Here is a 22,243-nt window from a genome sequence, read left to right as displayed (position 1 = left end):
CCTACTTTGGGCTTTCGAGAACCTGACAAGCAGTGTATTTTCTACGTGTAAGGGGAGGACAGACTCAGCATTCTATTGGAGTTGGGGAACTGAGCTTTTTGCTCTGTACAATATGAGACGAATCACTTCAGAAATTCTAAGCGCCAAATTCCGTGCTTGCTTGTAAGTATGCAATGGAAATAGTTCTAGAGTGGGGTCGTGTTCTCGCCGAAGCTGGGGTATTTGAGTGGTGGTGTGCAAGTGACTCCTCCTGATATGCCGAAAACAAACATGCACTGTAAATGACACCGGGTGGTCCTCTCTCATCGCTCCAGCCGCCTATCATTGCGCTGAACTCCATGCGGCAACATTACACCCTGCAATCCCAAATGTCTCCCGAATTGCCCAATTTCTTCTTTTTCATTACATGACCATCTCATCGTCTCCATAAGTTCGGTGGACATCGAAGTCTCTAGCGTGAGCGAAAGCTCCGTATTGATTCTCCATGTCCAAAATGCTGCCGACATTCTTTTCCCAAAGGCCGGTCTGGCCAGTATGTATGTACACTGGATCGGTTGCTTGATTGTAGCTCGTTGATTCCCGAAGGTAGTTTCCAGCAGACTTCGCCGACTCTTCATACTCCCGTCGTGCAAGCATATCGTAACCCGATACAATGTATGGTTCGGCGGCAGTATCGGGTGACCCTACGAGTATATCACGGGCTGCCTGCACTGCCGCAGTATCTGTGCTCTGGTCCATGCTCTGATCCAGCTGCTGTTGGTGTTTCTGTATTTCATCTTGCTGCACCCGCTCTTCAATCATCCTCTCATACCGTAGCTTTGCCATAGCCTCCTCTTGCGCCAGGCTTGTGGGCGGCCAGTCGTATAGCTGCCTGGCCGTACTACCTGAAGGAGGAGAAATACGCCAAAGCTCGAGTAATCGGAGCCTCTGATCGTTGTCTGCGTTCTGAAATAAGTCGATCTGTGACGGGAACAGAAGAGTCGGATCGATGCTGTTCCGCAGAAGGACTCCATGCAGTTCAGATGGTTCGATATGAGTTTTCTCAGATTCTGGGTCCAACTGACGCGTGGGAGCAACGTGGTAGCTGTGGGTGTAATGTTGGGAAGCGTAGATGATCGGCTGTGACACCTGTTCCTGCTGCTGCGCAGGCTGTTGTTGTGGTGCCACTTGAGAATCTTGAGAACCATTATTCCGGTTCTGCGATAGGCGCATATGAGCTGAGAACAGCTGCGCGAGCTCGTCTTGTTGCATGTTTGATTCTTGTTGCTTCCCGCAAGTCTTGATGTTGATGCCCGTTGATAAGGCGCCACACTATGACGTAAGGGATCAGTACTCATAGGTTGTAACAAAGTGTGGTCTTACGTGTGAACAGGAGTTGTTTTGAGAGAAGACGGAAGCTGAGAATGGTATAGCGGTCGAAGTGGAGCAGAGATCACAGAAATGAATCAACAGAGGCTGCATCAGTGTACGAATGTGCTTGGGGGATCAACAGTAACCCCGAGCGCGGCAGAACTGGGAATATGCAATGATCAGCTGTACATTTATCGGCAAATTGGGTCTGATGGATGTGTGCGCAGTGGAGCAATCGGACCAGTGTTGGCTCCGTGATTCACTGGCGATTGTGTGAAGCGAGTCGCGCCGTGCGTCGGGCGCTGGCGCCTAAGTTGAAGGCCACTTTGTGAGGTTGCTGGTATCTTCTCCAAAGAGCGGGAAGAGAAATATGTAAGAGGAAGACAAAGCCGCGAGAATCGTGCTTGTCAAACTAAGTGGCGGAGTCTTATGTACTGCGCGTGATTGTCAAGGTCATGCGTTCCCGATGGGGTCGAGTAGAGAAAAAGCGGGATGCGGTGGCTGCCCGACCAGTCATTCAAGACCTGAAACATATATAGTCCCGCTAGAGTGGTAAAGAGCCAATTAACCCTGGCGTACTTTCGCAGATTCTGTTCGACAACTCATCAACTTGTATTTGGCGGATGCGCCTCGCACAGCGACGGTCCACGATTGGAGCGTCTAATGTCGGGAGAACTTGCGGCTTCGAGCAGGTGCAGCAAATGTTGTTCGCACCCGTGGCAGGCTAGTATTTGTCCAGAGAGAACCTGCGCATCAACTGTGCATAAGAGCACAATTTGGTTGCGGAGTCGTAGCAAGAACTGGTGGGTGGTGACGAACGCTTGGTGATGCATGCCACGAACGGAGCACGTGCGCCTGCAGCTTCCCGTCCGGGACCGAGATTGCATCAGCTGTCTCACATTGTTTCCTGCCCCCACCTACACTGCACCCTTACGCTTAGTCAAATAGACATATGCCGCGTCCTTGTATTCACTCGTCCTGGAGCGCCTGCAGATTCGCCTGCCTTTGTGTTTCGCCGAGAAATGCGGTCAGTTGAATCCTTGGATCAAAGCCCAAGCCTCATAATCCTGCCCTCGCACGATAGCCGGCGCCCTGCGCAAGCAATGCATTGGAATGGCTGCTATTTGCGGTACACCAGCGTCTATCCGCTGCACATGCTCCCATACCACATGGCTGCCTGTCGAGTGCTCGTCTTCACGGTCTCTCCCCTCTTTGCATGCTCGCAGAGCTCAAACCAAAGGATGCGTCTTAACGGTACACGTTGCAAGTCGCACTGGCTCACGCAGGCCAAACAGCGATCCACATTGCCACACCTATCGAGACAATTTAATCGCGAACAGGTGGCCGACCGTTCGATTCAGGCGAAAGTTTGCCAATCCTGCTACATACTACTTCTCATCTCAAATTGTTGATCGCTACTAAGAACCAGACAGTGGCCAGGGCCTTAAAGTTCAAAAAGACATTCCCAAGGAAGGGTTGGAGTATCATTAATGCTACTTCAAGCCTTCTCGATCTCCCAGGTATTGACATGAATTGAATAAACAGACCACCTGCTGCCCCGCTTTTCAAGCGCATCTGGACTCATCATTCAACATCATTGCGCAGATGCTGCTTGTTGGCAATCACTTCTGAGCTGAGCTGAGATGTCGCAAAGCGAGTCATGCTATCGGGGCCAGGATGCGAAAGAATTGGGGTTGGTGCAAGTGGCATTGGGAAGCTGGAAACGGTACGGATCGGCCCCCTCCCAATCGATCGCCAGCATCATCCAACCAGCAGCACGCATTCGTAAACTACCATTACGCGAACGCATAGCGTAGAACAGCTACTATTTGCTACTTTGAGAAGCTTGTAATTTTCAGTGTTCACATCGGCCTCCAGTCGATTAGAATACGGCCGCGGCGTTACGTCATGAAAGCTCATTATAATGCGCCCCTAGGTTCCGCGCTAGACTCGCGCTACCTTCATGGCGACACCGTGGTTTCTCTGTGGCACTGTCATTAATTCGTTGATTGTTGGACTTTCATTCACCCCCAAAACATTCACAAGAAAAGATTTCCCCTACGTCACGCAGTGGGTTTCTGATCGTGCCGCGTCTCCTTGGACGGTACCGCTTTGTCGAGCTCTCTTGGAGAGTGCCTGTTGCTGAAAGGATAATTCGCTATGACGAGCATCACATACGCCGTTCTGGCAGTGTTACCAGTAATCGCATACTTGATTTACGTGCAGTTGTACCACTGGCGGTTTAAGAAATTCAAAGGTGCGTTTTTCGTTCATTGTTACATCAGCGAGGTCGACTTGTCATCTAAAATTTTCAATAGATATCCCTCAATTGCCGAATTCCTTTTTCATAGGGCATCTTCCCTACATCGCAAGCGGCTTCAAGAAATTTGGCGATGCTCGGCGCCATATCGGTAAGAATTTCCTGCTGTGAAGGTATTTTCATTAACGCCACGTCGTAGACTACATCTTTGAAGGGATGGCGGAAGATGCGGGACGTCCCGACGTCTTGTTTGTGGATGTGCGACCAGCCAACTATCCATTGACTGTGGTTAATTCCCACGCTGTCGCAGAGCAGATCTCAAGGATATCTAAAGGTTTCCCGACGAGTGTACAGAAGTCACCTACTATCTTCGAGTTCACACGTCTGATAGGCCATGAATCAGTCCTTTCCAAAGAGGTACGTCTACATACCTTAAACATTTCGAGTGCATCCATTTCCAGATTAAACGAGTCCAAAGGGTGATGCTTGGAAGACGCTCCGTAAACGATTCAATCCTGGATTTGCCCCTCAGCACTTGACTACACTCTTACCAGCCATCGTCGACAAGACAACAACCTTCATAGGGAAGCTAGATTCTCTCGCTAATTCTGGAAGCGAATTCGCGCTGGAACCATTGTGCACCAACGTTACGTTCGACATTATTGGCGCAGTCATCATGAATCTTGATTTTGAAGCACAAGATCTGGAAACTGGCGGCCATCCCGTTGTATTCCATACTCGAAATCTTCTACACACTTTTGCGAATTCAGGCCGGCCTGGTTTGATTCCTTGGTGGACAAACGTTCCGTTGGTGATATCACGGATCCACCATAGCAACAAAGCCGACGCAGCTATCAAAAGATGTATCGAGGACAAATTCGATGAAATCAGGGCTTCGCAAAAAGCAGGAGATAAACAGGCCCAAGACCGTTCAGTACTTGCGCTTGCTTTGAAAGACGTTGATCGGCTGTCGAGCAATGTTGTACAAAGCATAGCGGATCAGGTCAAGACTTTCTTGTTTGCAGGTCATGACACTACTTCAATATTGCTTCAGTGGTTGTACTACGCCCTCTCTATCCACCCAAAGTGTCTCGAAACTATCCGTGCCGAGCACGATGCCGTCTTTGGCGACCAAGATCCTCGTGAGGTCTATCTGGCCAAACCTGACGAGACCACGAAAGCGCTGTCATATACCTCTGCGTGTATCAAAGAAGCACTTCGACTCTGGCCTCCCGCTGGCAGTGCACGAATGTCGCGCATCGGTAGTGGTTTCAAAGTACGACTTAATGACGGACGAGAAATCTGTACCGACGGCACGATTCTTTACCTGAACCACTTCATCATTCAACGCGACCCCAAAGTATATGGTGAAACGGCTAACGACTTTGTCCCCGAGCGTTGGCTGGGTGATAGCGACACAACATCAGCATCGAAAGACGATACGTGGGACTCGAAGCAGTCAGGAGACCACAAGATTCCCATCAGTGCTTGGAGGCCCTTCGAACGAGGACCACGCAACTGCATCGGCCAGGAATTAGCTAACTTAGAAGCTAGAGTGATTTTGGCTTGCACGGTACGGAAATATGACTTCACTAAAGTTGGCGCTGGGGAAGTAGAGTTGAACGAGAAAGGGATCCCTACTTTGGATGACTCAGGGAGATATAAGCTTAAATCAGAGCTGTTCAGTGTAAGTCGCTTCTCGTCCATAGTGTTATCAATCTAACATAGATACACCTACAGGCCCCGGTTATTACCGCCAAACCGTTCGACAGCTGCATGATGAGGGTCAAGTTTCATGAGAAAGCGTAATTGCTTTAGAGGGTTTGAGTCAAGGACAACGATACGAAAACGAGCCTGTACCTGTAAATGAAAATTGGGCCTTTCCGGAATTTTGATCGTCCAGTCATGACTCTTCCTTTCCTTGGTCCTGTGGTCATCCGGCCTATAGTCATACGCGTAGATATATATCTCCTCCAAAAATAATATGACCTTAAGTTGTGCCAATCCGCCTAATTAGATGGGAGGTAAGTTCAGGGGTTCTGAGATTCCGGCGCCTTTGCTGTTCGCCGATATATTCCAAAAATCGAGATCTCCTTAAGTTCGAGGCAGCGACGTCTGATCCTCTCGAAAGATGAGCATTTATCAGCGATTAGAGTGTATTCTGGTAGGCGGTCATCCAGATCAGTCTGAGCCTCGTCCGTCAACCCGTAGACTGGGAAGTGTGTAGGGTGATCTCCGGGAATTCCTTCTAAGTGTTCTACCAACGCGAAGTGAGCAAACATAGATTAACGCGTCTGATGTAATTTGCGTTTTCTCGGCTGATTTGGTCCAAGAAAGACGCTACATCGTCGTGGGACGTTCCAGCGAACCTGAATTCATTTTCAGCGTATAGCAATGAGCTGGTCTCGGCATGGATGGGCCTGTTCGTCCGGGGAACTTCCAGACTGATTCTGAGCCACTGATCATCCTCTCTAACTATTGGAAAGGACCCATCTACTACAAGGAGCTTTCTGTATATTTGGCTCCAGAGTTCACTTAGAAGACTGATAGAGGTCGTCAACTTCTTAGCGCCCGTAGACGGTTTGTGTTAGTCATGCATTAGATATGTACATACGTAGTTGAGACGCAGCTGACTGTGCGAAAATGCCTACAATATGGATTTCTGAGTAGGGGATGACATGGTACCTCCCCCAAAAATAGTTTACATATGGTAGATAGCAGATTTTTATACATGTATGTGACTTAACAAGAGGAGATGTTGTATTGGCCAGAGCTTCGATGAATTCATCAATGAAGCATCAAGTGTACCATAGGTAATGTCATTTTCAAACACACGACTGTCATGATTTGATCCGCGTAAGCAGACTAGCGTTGGCCTTCAGAGTGCCTAATCATTTACACAAGATCTGTGACGCAGGTACGGATCCTACGCACATCACCGATTCGATTCACGTGATCGGAGTTCTTCTAGCCCCGGCCCCTAGTCGGGAACCGGTATTCGGCAGCCCGATCTTGATGAGCAATCAAGCGGTGATTCGCGAATGGGCCAATGCACTTCGGACGAACGTACGGGTGTCCGTCGATATAAAAAGTCAAACGTAGAGGGTTCAGATCATACCATATCCTTCAAGTCGCTAGAGCGAATTACGGATTGGGGTGTTTCCTACTTAGGTTACGCGCACAGACAGCACGCAATTCCGTACCACGATGACCTCTCGGTATTGCTACAACCGTCGCGACAGTGCGGCGAATGACACAACCCAAGCCCCAACAAGCCGTGACGACGCGTCACAATGCTGGTTTACTCGGACCTGCGCTTACTTGAACCTGCCCGGTTGCCGCAATAAGACCCAACGCGTCTTCCCTCGCATTTCGCAAACTTCGCCAGAGCGCCGCGATGCTTCCCTGACCGAGCCCTCTTTCGATGTGAAAGCACTGTCACCGTCGGACATTGATGCCGCGAGCGAGAAAGGAAAGACAATCCTGTACCTGGCATACGGCTCGAATCTGTGCAAAGAGACTTTTAGGGAAAAGCGAGGCATCAAGCCGCTGTCGCAGATCAATGTTCTCGTACCTTCGTTACGGTTAACCTTCGACCTGCCGGGTGTTCCCTACATTGAACCATGTTTCGGAAACAGTGCGATGCGGGAACCCGACGCGATGCAGGACCCCGACGCGATGGATAGCGAAGATTACCATAAGGATCGTTGGAAGAAAGGCCTTGTAGGCTGCGTCTACGAAGTCACACCGAGTGACTATGCGCAAATCATCGCAACCGAGGGAGGCGGAGCAGGATATCAGGACATCCTGGTGGACTGTTACCCTCTTCCTGACGGCGATACAGTACCCGAGAAGCCTACAACACAGCGATTCCTTGCTCATACGTTATTCGCACCTCCGGAGAAATCGCACGCCCGACCAGATCCCTCGTATGCGCAACCTTCGGCACGCTACCTTAACCTGATCACCACAGGGGCCGCCGAGCTCTCACTCCCACGCGAATACCAGCTCTATCTAAACGAGATCCGGCCGTACACCATTACAACCAAAAAGCAGCAGATGGGCAAAGTGCTGTTCGCCTCGATATGGTTGCCGTTTCTGCAATTGCTCTTCGCATTGAACGCACAGTTCCAGGACGACAAGGGAAGAAGTCCGCCTTGGTTGGCACAACTAGCAGCATTACTGTTCTTGGGCATCTGGCGTTGTTATGATGGGGCTTTCAAGAAAGTTTTTGGGGATGGCGAGAGGACGAAAGGAGGTGAGACATCAAGCAAAAAGGGAGACGAAATGGACGAAGCGCAATGGAGAAGAATTGGTGAAAACAATGGCTGGTTTCGCAGCCACGAAAAGATCGAGCATATGGCATAGAGATTGTAATGTTTGGTTGAATTCTGGCTTCAAGTAGACACACGAACCCACTTTACCTGGAGCAACCCAACAAAGTTCAGAGGGAGAAGAGCACTATGCACAATCAACCCAACATACCAAGCTTACACTGCTGTTCCATCTTCCAGCGTTGAATTTTCAATCGGTGGATTGTATACTGATACTTGAGTACTCCAGAGGTCATGTGCAACCCGAGATCGCGAATGGGATGTTCCGCTCGATACTCGCTCAAAATCCAGTGACAATCATCAGGCCGCCGCGTTCAAGCAAGGTGCTGGCCGTAGGCATCAGCCCTGGCGCGGTCGCCGGCGCACGATACCCATCCGCTGCCTTTGTTTTGTAGCTCCTCGTAATTCATTCGCTCTTCGGACTCCAAAGGTCTCCAGATAATATCAACACAAATACCCATTTCGTGACATTAGCAGCTTCTGCGAGCTGGAGTTGCGTGAAGTTTTATTACCCTCATTCCACATCATAGATCGCAATCTGCTTCGCCAAACCCTCCGGACTGATCTCGTCACCTTCCCAAGTCATTTTCTCTTTCTCTACAAAGCCCTCCTTCAGGTAAACTCTCATGCCCATCGGCGGTCCCACAACACCTTGACCCACCTTGTTCAGCCGGCTATACTCCAAACTCCACTTCACCAATTTAGTCCCATGCCTCCGTCCCCAATACGCCGGATGAGTGACCAGCATATCCAACTCCACCAGCTTTTCAAACCCGCATCGCACACGCGCCGCGTTTTCAACATTTATCATTGCATCGCGATGCCCCTAATGCCGGTCTCTCCATCTCAGCTCTAGCATCGACGGCAGCTCAGCACCCTCTAGAACTCTCCCCTCTGCCTCTCGCCACGCCCGTCCGCGCTCCGTCCCAACTTTCAGCACCAACGTCGCCACAGGAACTTGATCGCCTTCTTTGACATCCTCCCCCAGACCCGTAGTCACACCCTCGGGGAAATGCGCGTCTGTTTTCGAGCGCTCAGAAGGGTCAAAAGCATCTATGGCGACCAGAACGATGAATTGCGGGTCTTCAAGATATTGAATTGACCACGCGGTGTACTGTGCTAGCATATCCTCCGGGTACTGGGGGTAGTACGGACGAGCCCATTTGGCGTTTGGGGAGTAGTGGAAGGAGGCGACGTAGAGGAGCCCAAGGCGCGGGATGTCTGAAGGAAGGGCTGGGCGGGTGCCTGGTGACAAGGGAGGGTGCTGGATTGGAGACATGGTTGAGAGTGGTCATGGAAATGAATCGAGTAGATTCTCCTGCGGTTGCATTGCTGTCTTATGTTTCTGGAGCCATGTCAATTCCTTGCTAGACTCTGGACGTATGGGGTTCTTCCTGTTACTCCGTGTTGTAGTTGACTCCGAAGAGTCGCTTAGGGCCTACCTAGCGCATTCAGCGTTAGCAAGAATACGGCGACATTGATGACAGCTGATCATTGTGTCCTTGCTCTGGTGCAGCTTGGAAATAGGATGAACGTGTATTCGATCGTGTCCAGAACCATTCACGGAGTTGAAATGACATTCGTAGTCTCTCCCGGGGATCAAGTGTGATCAACGGCTGCTGATTGGTGTTTGAACTCATATCAAACTCCGAATATATTCATTCTGAACGCCTGACTATGAGTCCGAAGCATGCCTGAGTCCGTAGATAAAGCTTTACATTTACCAGCTGCATTCATGATCGTTCATTCTTTTCTATTTCGTGACGTCATAACCTACACACATCTTTGAGATCCTCTCATCGAGAGACAATCTATCCGGCGAATACGTTGGCCGGTGTACGTCGCATGAAGTCCCAGCTGGAACCTTCCCTGAAACGCTATGCATATACTTTCGACCACGTTCAGAACATGTTCAAAATCCACCTGAAGGCATACCAAGCTGCATATAGAGCCATTAGCAAAATGAGAACCATTGCGACCATCACCCTTCCTCGCATCTCAAACGCGTCACTTATTTCCAGTTTAGCGATCTTCCTGATCTTCCTATGAAGATGCCATGACCGGCGCTTTCTCTTCTCTCCACCGGATCGTTGGTCTGGATTCAAAGAATCGGGTGGCTTGACGTGGGGTGTTGAGCCCCGTCGACCCCATCTCGAGTCGTAGGGATCTTGGTACGGCTCGGGATCGAGGAAGCTGAAAAGGCTGGAGTTCTTGGTTCTTGCGACGGCGTTCTGGGTGTCAATGAGGAAGAGGGAAACGAGGAAGGACGTGAACAAGAAAGGAGTCAGGATGACCTGGGGTTGGTCAGCGTCTGTCTTAGCGGAGTCGTGAACCAGCTCAATGGATATTGCTCTGGGGTCGAGCCAAAATACGGTAGAGTGACAGCATTGCAATCAACCACGGAGATATCGGGGCCGAATACGTACCCGCTTGTACAGAGGCTCGTCCGCTATGTCCGCTTCATTTGGCGGAGATGATGGCGGTGATGCAGTAAGGGCGTGATTTGCGGGGTGTCCCAACCGAAGAAATGGATCATCTGAGCCCTTCTTCTTGTGTCTTCTTCGAGCTGTAGGAGACGATGGGGGGCTGGGTGGGAAGTGTCTCTGGCCATGTCGCTGTCGAGGCGGCGCAGCCTCCATTGTTTGACAAGCTTTAGGAGTGGCTGTAGCTGTAGCTGAAGCTGAAGCTCATACACTTAGAACGGAAGATAATTCATGCAGGTTTGAAATGAATTGACGTGTCGCGTGCATCGCATGCTGCGAGGCGTATATGAAGCGAGCCGCTCTGTTTGGCGGGTCCACGCGCGTCATTCCGTGGGTCCCGCGTGGGCTGCTGTACGGGCGTAGGGCTGGCTGCTCTGGCTCTGGCACCGGACATCGCACGAGCTTCGTAGGGGAGGTTTCGGACCAGCGATTTTCGAAAGCCATAGTTCGCGAATCTCGAACCTTCATAACGTCACGCTCGCGGTTGTCTCGAGCATTGAGTCCATACCAAGATCGACTGGGGCTTAGTTGCGCCGCCTTCCACCAAGATCCGGAACAACTTGGCTGCTATTGTCGGTGGCTCGGAAAGCCTCCGGACATATGCCGCAGTGCGCATAAAGTCTGTAGCACGAGAAACACAAGTGTGCTGATCCAGGTCCTGCGCTGACCGATGCTTCGCGGCGACCCCGAGATGCGAAAACTGGGGGAAGGGGATGAGTAGGGCGGGCTTAACTGGCATCCGCGGTGCTTGGCGGGTTCTTGACCCCTGTGAACATCAACCCGCGAGGCCACGGTTGGCTTCTGGTAGCGCAACCTCTGCCGGATTAGGACCCCTGTGCGTGCACCGCCCTTCGTTCAGGACGGTCAACGCGTCCAGTGCTGCTGCCTGAGGGCCTGTATATGATTGCTGACATGCCCAGGCTTGACGACCAACCCTTCTCTCTGCTTCTGAGACCCATTACAAAGAATCCTTCGCTTAGTAAGACGGTCGGGACGAAAAGCGGCGGAAGGAAGAACGCAAACGTACCTCGCGGCGTTTTGACCACGCACCTGGCACATTTCTGCCATTTTGTTGCCTCTCTGTGATCCGGATCGTACGAGCCCGAGTCTTAGGAGCGAGCCCGTCATCTTTTATATTTTATCTGAGCGTAGAAAGGTGTGCGGAACCTTTCGGACGAACACAAGGACAGGGGCGGGGGCCGGGCCAACTTTAGTCACAACGTATTGTGGGAACGAGGTCGACGTTCAAGATGCCGAAGGAAGAAAGCCTGCCTACGCGGAAGAAGATGAGGAAAGGGACTCATAGTTGCTTCGAATGTATGTTCACCCGATCGAGGTCCTGGTCTAATATCGCTACCTGCCTTCCTGCACGCTTCATCTTTTCTTAACTATAACCTGCTCGAATATTCCTGCGACGCCCTTTCCCTATGTAGCTGTCATTCCGGTTGAATCCGCCCGTTCATCCTCACGCCTCCACGCATAACATCTTGACCATGAAAGGCCTCACCTAACGTTGACCCAGGCCGTCGGCGAAAAATCAGATGCATCTACCCAGTAGACAACCCAAACGTCTGCTCGGAATGCTTTGCACGTGGCAGCCGCTGCATAGACCAAGAGCATGCCGACCCAGAGGTTGTTGTTGATCACAGGAAGAACCTTCGCGAGCGTGTCTCGCGGTTGGAGGCTCTCGTCGACTCCCTTCTCGAAGAGAAAACAGATAGGAGCACCTCAGACTCCACATCAATGACGCATTCGAACTCGGTATCAAGGACGCCCAATGTCGTCACGAAGGACACTTTTCCACCTACACCTCTTTCTTCAGAAGCTTCATCAACCATCAATATCCTCAAGGAAGCGCAAAGGGCACCATCTGATAGAGGACACCATGTGCCTATCCTGTCTATCTTCGAGGACGCCCTCAATGATGCCGAAGAGCGGATCAAAGCTCGTATGGAACCACTGCGCAAGGACTTGAACCCTGCCTCGGCCTCTTCTGAGCGCTATACTTTGAGCTACACTAACCCAGGCGACGTGATGGAGAGCGGCAACTCTTTCGGTCAACAGGCCAAAAGAGAGCGAACCAAGCAAGCACTTCTCGCCATGCTGCCTTCCTACGAGAAACTCGACAAGATTCTTACTACCAACAGCGAGTGGTGGCAGACTTGGCGGCGGAAGTGCAGCGGCACATCCGCCAGTGATGAGACGCTGCCTCAATTCGCGTCGAAGGCTCTGTCATCTGGTAATATTGGCGCAATGGGGACTGTTGTCCTAGCCGTCGGTATCTGCTCAGATGACGAGAAAGAGGTGGAGAAGTTCATTGAGATTGTCGATCGATGGGTATTGGGGGATGATGAATTCGCTGCCACTCTCGAGGGCATGGAGTGCCTTATTTTGAAGGCGAAATGGTATGCAGACGTTGGCCAACCTCGCCGCGCATGGCTCGCTTACCGGAAAGGCCTGATGTATACGCAACTCATGGTAGGTGTCACAACATGGTACATATGTTTAGAGCTGACGCTTCGTAGGGCCTCCACCGTAAGCGAACATCATCGGCAGCCCACGAATCCATCTGGTGGGCACTCTACCATGGTGACCGCTTCCTCTCGTTGCTCCTTGGTCTCCCTTACGGCATCTCAGATACGCACTGCGACTTGTCGCTTCCCGACATACCCAATGGGCCATATATGGCACCATTGATCTTTATGAATAAGCTATCAATTCTTGCAGGCAAGGTCATCGACCGCAACCAGGGCATCGCTGAGCAATCCTTCGCTTGGGCGCTGCAGCTCGATCAGGAGCTCGAAGATCTTTACAAAAAGCTGGACCCGGCATGGCTTGAATACTCCGAGTTACTCGCCGATATTGAAAGCAATGCCGCGGAGTTGCGTGAGCGAATCATGGCGCAGATGGTCTACCACCAGATCAGAGTGTATCTGCACCTCCCCTTCATGCTCAAGTCGGCGGTGAACAGTCGCTTTACCTACAGCCGTACCGCCTGTGTCAATGGGTCGCGCGAAGTCCTAAAGCTATACCAAGCGCTAAGAACTGGAGAAGTACAGCCACTCTACGAATGCAAAGCCGTCGACTTCATCGGCTTCACCTCCGCAGTCCTGATCGTCCTTGGCCTCTTCAATTATGGCGCAACCAATACGCCCATCTCCCCTGCCGCCCGCGAAGCAGACATCCGCCTCATCGAACAGTCCATCGACATCTTCCGGCGAGCCTCGTCCGAGAAGGGCGGAAAGGTCGCCCTGCAGTCCGCCGAGGTCCTCGAGAAGATGCTCAACAAGTTGAAGGTCGAGATTGGCCAGCCAGCCAGCAACAGCAACCCGAACGAGCTCGACGACTGCCCCGGCATGTCCGAATTCGTGATACCCTATTTCGGCACCCTGCACATCCGCCGCGGCGGTCGCCCTGTGTGCCACACCGACATGAGTCACCACGACAAGCAGATGAAGCTGGGGGCGCGGAGCACAAGCCCCCTGAACACAGCAATAGCAGCCAAAAGCACAAACGCCCAGTTCACGCCGCGCTCCGACCTGACGAGCAGCGCGGGCGACTTCTTCAGCCAAAGCTCAATGAGCAACCCAGGCCTCGTGACGCCCTCGACGACGAACACGTCGGCGACGTCCCCGAACCAGGCTTCGGGCTTCACCGACCCGTTCATCTCGTACGACGGGTTCTACAACTGGGGCACCGCGCTGGATACGCAGTCGCAGGCGGGCACGGCCTCAGGGACGCAGATCAACGACGACTCGTTGAATAACTTCCCGCTGCCGACGAACAACTTCTCGTGGCAGAATATGCCGATGGATATTGACCAGGACTGGAGCTGGTTCTTGAATGATGGCGGGAATGGGAGTAATGCGACTACGAACACAAACGCGGCTGTGAACCCGGATGTGTTCGCACAGCAGGGTTTTGTTGGGTTCGGATAGGAATTGTGACCTGGCTTTAGTGAAGTACACTCTGGGGGAGCCATGTATGATATGGGGAGGGAGCGCTCGCTAGCGGGGTTTTGCTTTGTTTGATATCCAGGCGTTGGATATGATCTCCGCTTATGCGCGAAAGAATGGAATGATTGACGCATAGCTGAATGATAACTGGGATGATCGAATATTGATGAGTGACAAGGCGCGCACGATCGATCGCTCCTCAAAGCTGAACATGACAGGGGAACATTGTAAACGCGCCTGCCTGTTGATGTAGCGAAGTATACAATTTCTTTACTCGAACATGCCCTATTTTACAGCCATTTCTTACACACGCCATTCTACCTGGCCTTCTCCTTGTTCTCGGCAGCCCTCCTCTTGGCCCGCACCTCGGCCTTTCGTCTCTCACCACCATCCACCTTGTGTCCTCTCCTCACTTCCCAGATGCCCTCTTGTAGCCGTATCCTCGCCTTCAGCCCGGCGGTGCCCTTGACTGGCTCAATGTAGCTACCCTTCAGCGTCTTCGCACCCTTGACTACCACGCCCTGCACACTGCTCAGAGACTCGATCGGCTCCGTCGGCACCTCAGAGCCCGCGGGCACATTGACGACGACCTTCCGGGTTCCGGGGTCGTGTGTCGCACTAGACATGGCAGAACGCGCGTGCATGCCGGGCACGGGGTGAGGTCCAACCGGGGCCTCCATGAGCTTCAGCTCCGCGACGCCGTCGGTGACGTGCTTGCAGTCTCCGCCGATGCCGTACTCGCCATTGCGGAACTTCTCGCGCCAGTGGAGCAGGTATTTCCGTGATCTTGCGGGCTCAATGCCGAGCTCCTTCAATTGGGCCGAGGAGAGAGTGAAGAGAGCTTCCCACGAGGGAATCTTTGCGGCGTGTGCGGAGAGGCCGCGGCCGATGGCGGTGAGGAAGCTGGCGTGGTCGGGGATGAAGGGCGTCGGCTTGGGCGCGGGGCGGATGGGGATTGAGTGCTGCAGGTTGCGGATGCAGATCTTGGGTGCCGACACGGCGGTTGCGGCCGCGTTGAGAAGGGGTCGTCGCACGATCATGCTGGTGGTTGCTGGCAGGTACTCAGCGGGTGCTCTTGAGGATGTGCAGAACGCCGGGTGTAGTGCGGAAAGAGCGGAATGTCGGATGCGCCGACGTGACGGTCGAGTTGGGATTGGAGCGGACGTCTGGTGCAGCCATCTCGAAGCCGGAGACAGCTGGGACAATTTCTCGGAGGTGCCAAGCCAACCGTGCGCCTACCTCGCAGCCCCGCCAGCCCGCGTTCGAGCTCCACCACACTCTCCCCCATCTCTCGCCCTCGCACGTGCGCATTGCAGTAGTAGAGAGTCTCCTATTGCTCCGGACTCCACACCTGCACAATGGCTCCTCCAGAAGTGAACCACCTCTTCCACCATCCCATCGCGGATCACTCCTTCTCCGCCGACCGCCAGACGCTCGCCGTAGCTCGCGACAACGTCGTCGATCTGTTCCAGCGCTCGGGCACCAAGTACACGCTGCAAGATGAGCTCACCGGCCACGACAAGACCGTCACCGGAGTCGACATCGCGCCCAATAGCGGCAAGATTGTGACGTGCTCGCAAGGTACCGCCGCCCGCCCACGACACGTGCTAGGCAGCTAAACCGCGATTCCAGACCGCAATGCATACGTTTGGGAGCCCACTCCCGAAGGCTGGAAGCCCACTCTGGTTCTCCTCCGCATCAATCGTGCGGCCACCTGCGTGCGCTGGGCGCCCTCGGAGACCAAGTTCGCCGTGGGCTCCGGCGCCCGCCTCATCCCCGTGTGCTACTTCGAGGAGGAGGACAACTGGTGGGTGTCCAAGCACATCAAGAAGCCCATCCGCTCGACCATCACCGCCGTCGCATGGCATCCCAACTCGGTGCTTCTCGCCGCAGGATCCACCGATGGCCACGCGCGTGTGCTGTCCGCCTTCGTCAAGGGTGTCGATGCGCGCCCCGAGCCTTCAGTGTGGGGAGAGCGTCTGCCCTTCAACACCGTGTGCGGCGAGTTCCTGAACAATACCGCCGGGTGGGTCCACAGCGTCGCCTTCTCGCCTTCTGGCAACGCGCTCGCATTCGCCGCCCACGACAGCACCCTCACCGTGGTGTACCCCTCTGGCCCTGAGGAACCGCCGCGTGCCGTTGTCAGCATCAGCACGCAAGTTCTGCCATTCATGTCCCTCGTCTGGTCTACCGAATCCGAGATCATCGCCGCGGGCTACAACTGCGAGGCCTACCGTCTGCAGGGCGACGAGAACGGCTGGCAGCTCGCCGGCAGCCTGGAGAGCAAGGGCCGTCCGGGTGTGCAGGATTCGAGGGAGGAGTCTGCGCTGAACATGTTCAAGCAGATGGATCTGAAGGGCAGCACCAAGGATGATACGAAGCTGAAAACGGTGCACCAGAACACCATCTCTACCATCCGCAGCTTCGAGGAGAGCGGTGGACAGGTCACGAAGATCAGCTCGACTGGTGTTGATGGTAGGGTTGTCATCTGGACGTTGTAGGATGCGAAAGCGAGCTCTGATTGACAGAGTGTGGGATTATGGTTAAATACATCATATCACTTCGCTGCAAGCTACCACTTCAGCGTCGTACCATATGTACAGTTGCTACTGCTGACAGTGACAACAACAGTCTCGGCCCTCGCTATTCGCACCCGTTCTTCCGCTTAAAGTGTGTACATGAAGTCTGGCCTCTTGTCGCCCATGTCTCGAATTTGCTCCTCGCTCTTCCCGTCCACCCACTCATCACGGTCGCCTCTGGCCCTCTTCTTATTCTCCCTCGCGAGGAGGAACCTCGTCACAACGCTCCCACCAAACAGCCAAAGTACAAGATACGCCAACACAACCCCATGTCCCACCTTGAATCTCGGCGAGTCCTTCGACCGGTAGATGTTGGATGATATGACGCCGTTGAGGTTGCCCCAACCAATGATGAAACCTATAGAAACACCCCGCTTATATACTCCCTCGACGTTGTTGCTCGCCCACGAGATCGTATTCGCGATGCAAGGATAGATCCCCATGGCGCCGAGGAACGTCCCCGCGTAGTTTACCGAGGGATTAGACGATCCAAGGAGCATGCTGAATCCCACAATCCCGACCAGCGAGATGCCAATATTGCACAACCCGCGCTGATGCGTGCGATCCGCCAGCCACCCAATCGCAATCGTGACAATCGCACCCGCAGCGTACGGCGGCACGCTCAGCAAATTCGTAACCGTGGACGAGTGCTGCGGGTACAGCTGGCGGATGATGGTCGGCAGAAAGAGCGAGAAGGCGTACAGCGCGCCGTCGGCGCCCATGTAGATGACGGCATAGCACCACGTCTTGTAGTCGGCGACGGATGCCCAAAAGTACTTCCACCTGAAGGACTCGTGCGAGGCGGAGGCTTGCTGGTCGGAGCGCAAGCGGCGGAGGACGCGCGCGCGGTCGGCGTCCGAGAGGAAGGTCGCTTCGTCAGGGAAGTCGTGGACCATCCAGTAGGAGGCAATGCCGACGAGGATTGTGGCGAGGCCTTCGAGGATCTGGACGGGGGTGGATTAGATGGGAGTTAGGAGAGGGAAGGAAGAGGGTGACGTACGAAGATCCAAGCCCAACCTGCTTTCCCGCCTATGCCGCTCATTTGCGCGATGCCTGCGGCGAGGAGACCACCAAAGGAACCTGCAAGTGCGGCGGCGGAGAAGAAGATGGCAGCGCGTATGCCGAATTCGGAACGTTTGTACCAGCAAGAGAGATAGTAATTCACACCGGGAAACAAACCTGCTTCGCACATACCGAGGAACCAGCGCTGCGGATGGTATCAGCAACTCACGCAATCAAGTCGGCAATGTAGGATGATCAACTCACAGCAGTCATCAGGCCGGCGTAGTTGTGTACCAGCCCCATGGTCGTCATGCAGATCCCCCATCCGATCATGATGAGGGGTAGGAAGATGCTGGGACGCATCTTCTTGAGCAGCACATTGGTGAGGGGCTCGAAGACAGAGTAGGAGACGAAGAAGATCGAAAGCGTGGCGTTGTATTGGCCATTGGTCATGTGTAGATCCTCTTGAAGTCCGTCGATTTTCGCATTGCCTGGGAAATCGTCAGTACTGTGATGCCGGTATGGTAGTACTATTGTATTGTTCGCTGTTCCTGGAAGACGAATGATTGGGCTCATGAAGCTGCCTCAGGACAGTCGAGATGGATCGCACCCACCAATGTTTGTCCGATCCAGGAACGATATGAGGTAAAGAAACGAAAGCCATGGTATCAGATACCGGTCGAGCTTCCAGAGCAACTTTTTATCCTGGTCTCAAGTCAGATGGTGCCAAGTTGCGAACAACAGAAGAGCAAAACACACAAGGACAGCCCTTTCCTCAGCGCTTAAGCCCGCATCAGGATCTGGTATAGGATCATTCGTATGCGTCTGAACAGCATCTAAATATTCCCGGTTCTGCGCCTCGAGTTTCTCATCGCTAATGTCGTTGCTAGCACGCTCTTTCTCCATTGCCGACGCCATGTTGAATCTTCTTCGCTTGGAAGCAGGCAAAAGATGGTTGTGCGAGGGATGCGTGGGGACCGAACTTGGAGCACTGACGGAGGACAGAGCGGGCGGGCTCGACGACGTCAAAAGAAATACCCCAGAAACGGTAGGGGGTGTCCACACTTGACCGCGTGGATGACAAAAACCCACAATTCGCTGCCTATCAGTCCGAGCCCACACCACCCACGCTACCTTTGCATGGCCGTCCCTCGCTCGTCCCCGCAACGTCATCCCGCAACCTAGTCCCGCTCGCTCATCGGAGGCTCAACTCCGCGATTATCCTCTGCGGCGAACGGTAATGGTTTCCTTGTTGAACCGTCCGCATTACTCAGCATCCGAGCCACTCAATTGAAATGCACCTTGCGCGCTGCGATGCTGACGTTTCTCTGTTGACGGTTGCCCAGACTTGGAGAGGCTTATGATGGCTTGGTGCGGGGAAGCAAGGATGGAGGGCCAATGACTGGGGAAGATGACCGCGCTAAGCTTCGGCATCCTCGGTCGCGTGCGGAGTGGCGCACATGGGTGGGTACTCCAGCTGGACGTCCTTTGGTGCGAATGTGGTTCGTGATAAAGCAACTCGGAAATAAAGTTGGTGGTTTAAAGCAGAGGTGGGGCACCGGAGACTGTAAAAGGAAGGTGCTGAGCACGCTCCATGTTAATGCCGGGTGATTTGAAAGTATGACAGTTCTTTGTGCTGTCTTGGTAAACGTTTGGAGCTGTGGAAGTTCTCTGTGTGAGAAAACCTTGGAATCTCAAGGGGCGCAGAGCGCACCTGGGCAATTGACGAAGGGCCAACTTAAGTGTACAAGATCAATAGATGGCTTTCAATGCTAAATCCTTCCTCGGCCCAAGAAATTACCTTCCATTACAACTTCGCTAATGTGTGGTACCTTCGATCCTTTCTGTAGTTTCATTTGCTCTAGCCGTCACTGCTTGCTCCTTCTCGCCCTCATGTTTACGATCGATTTTGGTGAATTCGTTCTCCAGAGTCCGTATAGGCATCTTCCCGAAGATGCCCTTTTTCTTCCTAGCTACTGCCAGTGCAATCGCGACCAAGAAGTTCAGCAACGCAAAAGCAAGTATGACTTTGAACTGCTTATTATAACTCCTTCCGAAGACTCTACCCAACTGGATGCGAGTTGCCTCGGGCAGTCGAGCAATGAAAGTTCCTGAGGCTTTGACACCAGCTATTTGTTCTGCGTTGAGGAATGCTGAAAGGTCTTCATGCAACACTGAGTTGTGCAGCGCAGAGCAAATAGCAACGGCTACGGCACTGATCAAATTCAGCATACGGAGTGATCCTGTAGGCATTTGAGCACTTACCCGCCTAGCGTTCGTAGCATATTTAATATACCAGTTCCTATGGGCACATCTTTCTCTTCAACACTGGTATACAACATAATGTAGTACGGAGTGCTTGCGAGACCAAGTCCGGCGCCCGTAATAATCTCGTACCCATACGTTGCGTCTGCGATACCATTATCGATGGGCAAGCTGCTCAGCAGTCCTGTGCCTATGCCGATGACTGCAGTACCGAGCAACAAAACACACTCTGCTGGAAACTTCTTGTTCAGCAAACCCCCAAGCATGGCGCCAACAGGAGTCATTAGCGAAACCGGTAAGAGTAGAATACCAGCACGCTCTGCGCTCACGAAGTTCACCCCTTGAAATCGCTGCGGTAGTTGAATGAACATGGACATGAATGGCATGCCCAGCAGAAACATACTGAAGAGAAGCAAGGCTGCTGCTGGGTTGGCGACAAATCGGGCTGGGAAGATCACATCAATCTTGGTCTTGTAAGACGCCCAAGACTCGTAAGCGATGAAGAAGGTGAGCAACACGAAGGCTGTGACAAGTGTGCCGATGATAACTCCACTATTCCAATCATAGGACACGCCAGCCTCTTGTAGGGCGAACAGAAGAGGGACAGGCCAGCAGACAGAGAGTACGCCTCCGATGATATCAAAACCTCGGAGGCGTTCTTTGGTGGACTTGTTGTCGTTAATACCAGGCATGCTGGAGAGCAGGATAGCCATGGAAATCGGTATCACTAATCCATTGAGCCAGAATATCCATCTCCAGTTTGTATGGTCACTGATTGCTCCTCCAATGAGGGGTCCAGAGAGGTTCGCTAAAGCAAAAACAGAACTGATGACGCCCGAGTAAAAGGCTATTTTGTCCGGGACGATCAGTTTCATGATAGTTACGAAGACGAGTGAGTAGAGTGCGGAACCACCAATGCCTTGCAGCGCGCGGAAAACAATACTAACAGTCGTCAGCACACACTTAGAGTCTAACCAGGGTGCCATACAGTTGATTCATGGTTTGGGCTGCACTACACGCCATTGAAAAGACCAGGAAGAAGCCATTAAATGCGAGCAGGATCGTGCGTAGACCCCAGATGTCGCTGAGTTTCGCCGTGATCATCAAAAACGAATTGTAGGCAAGTAGGTACGCAGTGACTAGCCATGGTCCTCGATCAAGTGCGTAGAACTCGCTAGAAATTCGAAATAAAGCAGTCGTAATGATGGTAGTGTCCATCGCAGAGACAAATAGGCAGAGCCATAGACTGTTTCTGTCAGTTTTTCTCTTTGAAAATCAATGCCCGAAAATCTGCATTTGTGAGATGGCGCAGATGTTTCGCTAGGCGATGTTCATGATGCCCTGCACTCACCCCAGAATGATCAGGTGGAGCCTAGTGCTGCCAATGTTGGGCACTACCGAAGCTTCCGCCGATGGCGCATCTTCATGCTCTCTGCTTGATGGCATTTCTCTGACAACCTTCTAGGTGCTTGAAATAAGCATCCACGATGTACGTTACCGTCGAAAAATGCGATGTCGTGAAAAGACACATCTCCAACCCCTTACCATGCTTATCGAAGGATTCAACGTCAGAGGATACGTGTACACACAGCCACAAGTCGAACGATCAGATCATGAGCAAGGGCCACAATCGTGAAGATTACATCGTTTAATCGAAGGATCCTGGCGCAGGGGAGCACATCCGGGTATGTATGGTCGACACGAACGAAAAGAACCCGCGCGGCAGGGAGAGCTCGATTCGGAGTAGCGCAAAGCGCCGTCTGCGGTGCACACTGCAAGTGTCGAGCGCGTACCGCGTACATTTCGCGTCAAGTCCCACATTGGCGCGCACTCGACCATATTGCATGAAACTTCGCAGATTGCCTGCGCGCAAATTGACAGACTCTCACCAACCTTCCGACTAAGATGTATGCTGTGTAAATTTGCGAGCTGTTCATAGCGCAGCTCCGACTCAAGGATTCTTTCAGCAGCCTTGGTTCCGCGGTCTTTTGTTAACAGAGTCGCGTGCGCTTTT

The 22,243-nt window shown here is 52.8% G+C and overlaps 10 protein-coding genes across 10 annotated transcripts; 4 read left to right on the top strand and 6 right to left on the bottom strand.

Moving 5' to 3' along the window:
* Window positions 1–284: 284 nt before the first annotated feature.
* On the bottom strand, window positions 285–1,708 carry CC84DRAFT_297650 (uncharacterized protein). Its single transcript, XM_018185782.1, has 2 exons — window positions 1,363–1,708; window positions 285–1,311 (listed from the first exon to the last, which is right to left on the bottom strand). Exons 1-2 carry the CDS (start codon window positions 1,459–1,461, stop codon window positions 403–405), a joined length of 1,008 nt encoding a protein of 335 aa, XP_018030709.1. The 5' UTR covers window positions 1,462–1,708; the 3' UTR covers window positions 285–402.
* Window positions 1,709–3,250: 1,542 nt separating this feature from the next.
* CC84DRAFT_1263334 (cytochrome P450) lies at window positions 3,251–5,611 on the top strand. The gene is made up of 5 exons (XM_018185229.1): window positions 3,251–3,607; window positions 3,669–3,761; window positions 3,810–4,027; window positions 4,089–5,297; window positions 5,351–5,611. Exons 1-5 carry the CDS (start codon window positions 3,511–3,513, stop codon window positions 5,417–5,419), a joined length of 1,686 nt encoding a protein of 561 aa, XP_018030708.1. The 5' UTR covers window positions 3,251–3,510; the 3' UTR covers window positions 5,420–5,611.
* Window positions 5,612–6,317: 706 nt separating this feature from the next.
* Window positions 6,318–7,978, top strand: CC84DRAFT_1190450 (gliotoxin biosynthesis protein GliK; the record flags this gene model as incomplete). The annotated part of the gene is made up of 2 exons (XM_018181119.1): window positions 6,318–6,320; window positions 6,959–7,978. The coding sequence occupies 2 exons, from the start codon at window positions 6,318–6,320 to the stop codon at window positions 7,976–7,978; spliced, it is 1,023 nt and encodes a 340-aa protein (XP_018030707.1).
* A 480-nt stretch (window positions 7,979–8,458) lies between these two features.
* CC84DRAFT_1180372 (uncharacterized protein) lies at window positions 8,459–9,223 on the bottom strand (the record flags this gene model as incomplete). The annotated part of the gene is made up of 2 exons (XM_018180471.1): window positions 8,459–8,770; window positions 8,885–9,223. 2 exons carry the CDS (start codon window positions 9,221–9,223, stop codon window positions 8,459–8,461), a joined length of 651 nt encoding a protein of 216 aa, XP_018030706.1.
* Window positions 9,224–9,845: 622 nt separating this feature from the next.
* On the bottom strand, window positions 9,846–10,583 carry CC84DRAFT_1190449 (uncharacterized protein; the record flags this gene model as incomplete). Its single annotated transcript, XM_018181118.1, has 2 exons — window positions 9,846–10,238; window positions 10,371–10,583. The coding sequence occupies 2 exons, from the start codon at window positions 10,581–10,583 to the stop codon at window positions 9,846–9,848; spliced, it is 606 nt and encodes a 201-aa protein (XP_018030705.1).
* Window positions 10,584–11,677: 1,094 nt separating this feature from the next.
* Window positions 11,678–14,365, top strand: CC84DRAFT_1221860 (uncharacterized protein; the record flags this gene model as incomplete). Its single annotated transcript, XM_018183310.1, has 3 exons — window positions 11,678–11,744; window positions 11,950–12,905; window positions 12,953–14,365. 3 exons carry the CDS (start codon window positions 11,678–11,680, stop codon window positions 14,363–14,365), a joined length of 2,436 nt encoding a protein of 811 aa, XP_018030704.1.
* Window positions 14,205–15,554, bottom strand: CC84DRAFT_1168457 (uncharacterized protein). The gene has a single exon (XM_018179400.1). It carries the CDS (start codon window positions 15,421–15,423, stop codon window positions 14,701–14,703), a length of 723 nt encoding a protein of 240 aa, XP_018030703.1. The 5' UTR covers window positions 15,424–15,554; the 3' UTR covers window positions 14,205–14,700.
* Window positions 15,555–15,741: 187 nt separating this feature from the next.
* CC84DRAFT_1190446 (ARP2/3 actin-organizing complex subunit Sop2) lies at window positions 15,742–16,884 on the top strand (the record flags this gene model as incomplete). Its single annotated transcript, XM_018181117.1, has 2 exons — window positions 15,742–15,964; window positions 16,016–16,884. The coding sequence occupies 2 exons, from the start codon at window positions 15,742–15,744 to the stop codon at window positions 16,882–16,884; spliced, it is 1,092 nt and encodes a 363-aa protein (XP_018030702.1).
* Window positions 16,819–19,232, bottom strand: CC84DRAFT_297222 (MFS nicotinic acid transporter-like protein Tna1). Its single transcript, XM_018185780.1, has 6 exons — window positions 19,110–19,232; window positions 18,724–18,889; window positions 18,579–18,669; window positions 18,229–18,455; window positions 17,963–18,169; window positions 16,819–17,906 (listed from the first exon to the last, which is right to left on the bottom strand). Exons 2-6 carry the CDS (start codon window positions 18,880–18,882, stop codon window positions 17,049–17,051), a joined length of 1,542 nt encoding a protein of 513 aa, XP_018030701.1. The 5' UTR covers window positions 18,883–18,889; window positions 19,110–19,232; the 3' UTR covers window positions 16,819–17,048.
* Window positions 19,233–19,298: 66 nt separating this feature from the next.
* On the bottom strand, window positions 19,299–21,757 carry CC84DRAFT_295657 (putative MSF multidrug transporter). The gene is made up of 4 exons (XM_018185778.1): window positions 21,581–21,757; window positions 21,218–21,475; window positions 20,230–21,171; window positions 19,299–20,179 (listed from the first exon to the last, which is right to left on the bottom strand). The coding sequence occupies exons 1-4, from the start codon at window positions 21,673–21,675 to the stop codon at window positions 19,783–19,785; spliced, it is 1,692 nt and encodes a 563-aa protein (XP_018030700.1). The 5' UTR covers window positions 21,676–21,757; the 3' UTR covers window positions 19,299–19,782.
* Between the last annotated feature and the right edge of the window lie 486 nt (window positions 21,758–22,243).

Source organism: Paraphaeosphaeria sporulosa (genome assembly GCF_001642045.1).
Source record: "Paraphaeosphaeria sporulosa strain AP3s5-JAC2a unplaced genomic scaffold CC84scaffold_12, whole genome shotgun sequence".
Taxonomy (NCBI): domain Eukaryota; kingdom Fungi; phylum Ascomycota; class Dothideomycetes; order Pleosporales; family Didymosphaeriaceae; genus Paraphaeosphaeria; species Paraphaeosphaeria sporulosa.
This window is presented reverse-complemented; position numbering and strand designations above follow the sequence as displayed.

Excerpts from the sequence above, each read along its gene's own strand:
- CC84DRAFT_297650 (XM_018185782.1), bottom strand. The coding sequence starts at position 1,461 with ATGCAGCCTCTGTTGATTCATTTCTGTGATCTCTGCTCCACTTCGACC. Across the intron at positions 1,312-1,362 it reads AAAACAACTCCTGTTCACAC|TGTGGCGCCTTATCAACGGG; the intron begins GTAAGACCACAC and ends CTTACGTCATAG.
- CC84DRAFT_1263334 (XM_018185229.1), top strand. The coding sequence starts at position 3,511 with ATGACGAGCATCACATACGCCGTTCTGGCAGTGTTACCAGTAATCGCA. Across the intron at positions 3,608-3,668 it reads GCGGTTTAAGAAATTCAAAG|ATATCCCTCAATTGCCGAAT; the intron begins GTGCGTTTTTCG and ends AATTTTCAATAG. Across the intron at positions 3,762-3,809 it reads CGATGCTCGGCGCCATATCG|ACTACATCTTTGAAGGGATG; the intron begins GTAAGAATTTCC and ends GCCACGTCGTAG.
- CC84DRAFT_1168457 (XM_018179400.1), bottom strand. The coding sequence starts at position 15,423 with ATGATCGTGCGACGACCCCTTCTCAACGCGGCCGCAACCGCCGTGTCG.
- CC84DRAFT_297222 (XM_018185780.1), bottom strand. The coding sequence starts at position 18,882 with ATGGCGTCGGCAATGGAGAAAGAGCGTGCTAGCAACGACATTAGCGAT. Across the intron at positions 18,670-18,723 it reads CTGAGGAAAGGGCTGTCCTT|GATAAAAAGTTGCTCTGGAA; the intron begins GTGTGTTTTGCT and ends ACTTGAGACCAG. Across the intron at positions 18,456-18,578 it reads CCTGGATCGGACAAACATTG|GCAATGCGAAAATCGACGGA; the intron begins GTGGGTGCGATC and ends ACGATTTCCCAG.
- CC84DRAFT_295657 (XM_018185778.1), bottom strand. The coding sequence starts at position 21,675 with ATGCCATCAAGCAGAGAGCATGAAGATGCGCCATCGGCGGAAGCTTCG. Across the intron at positions 21,476-21,580 it reads CTCCACCTGATCATTCTGGG|TCTATGGCTCTGCCTATTTG; the intron begins GTGAGTGCAGGG and ends TGACAGAAACAG. Across the intron at positions 21,172-21,217 it reads GCCCAAACCATGAATCAACT|TATTGTTTTCCGCGCGCTGC; the intron begins GTATGGCACCCT and ends GACGACTGTTAG.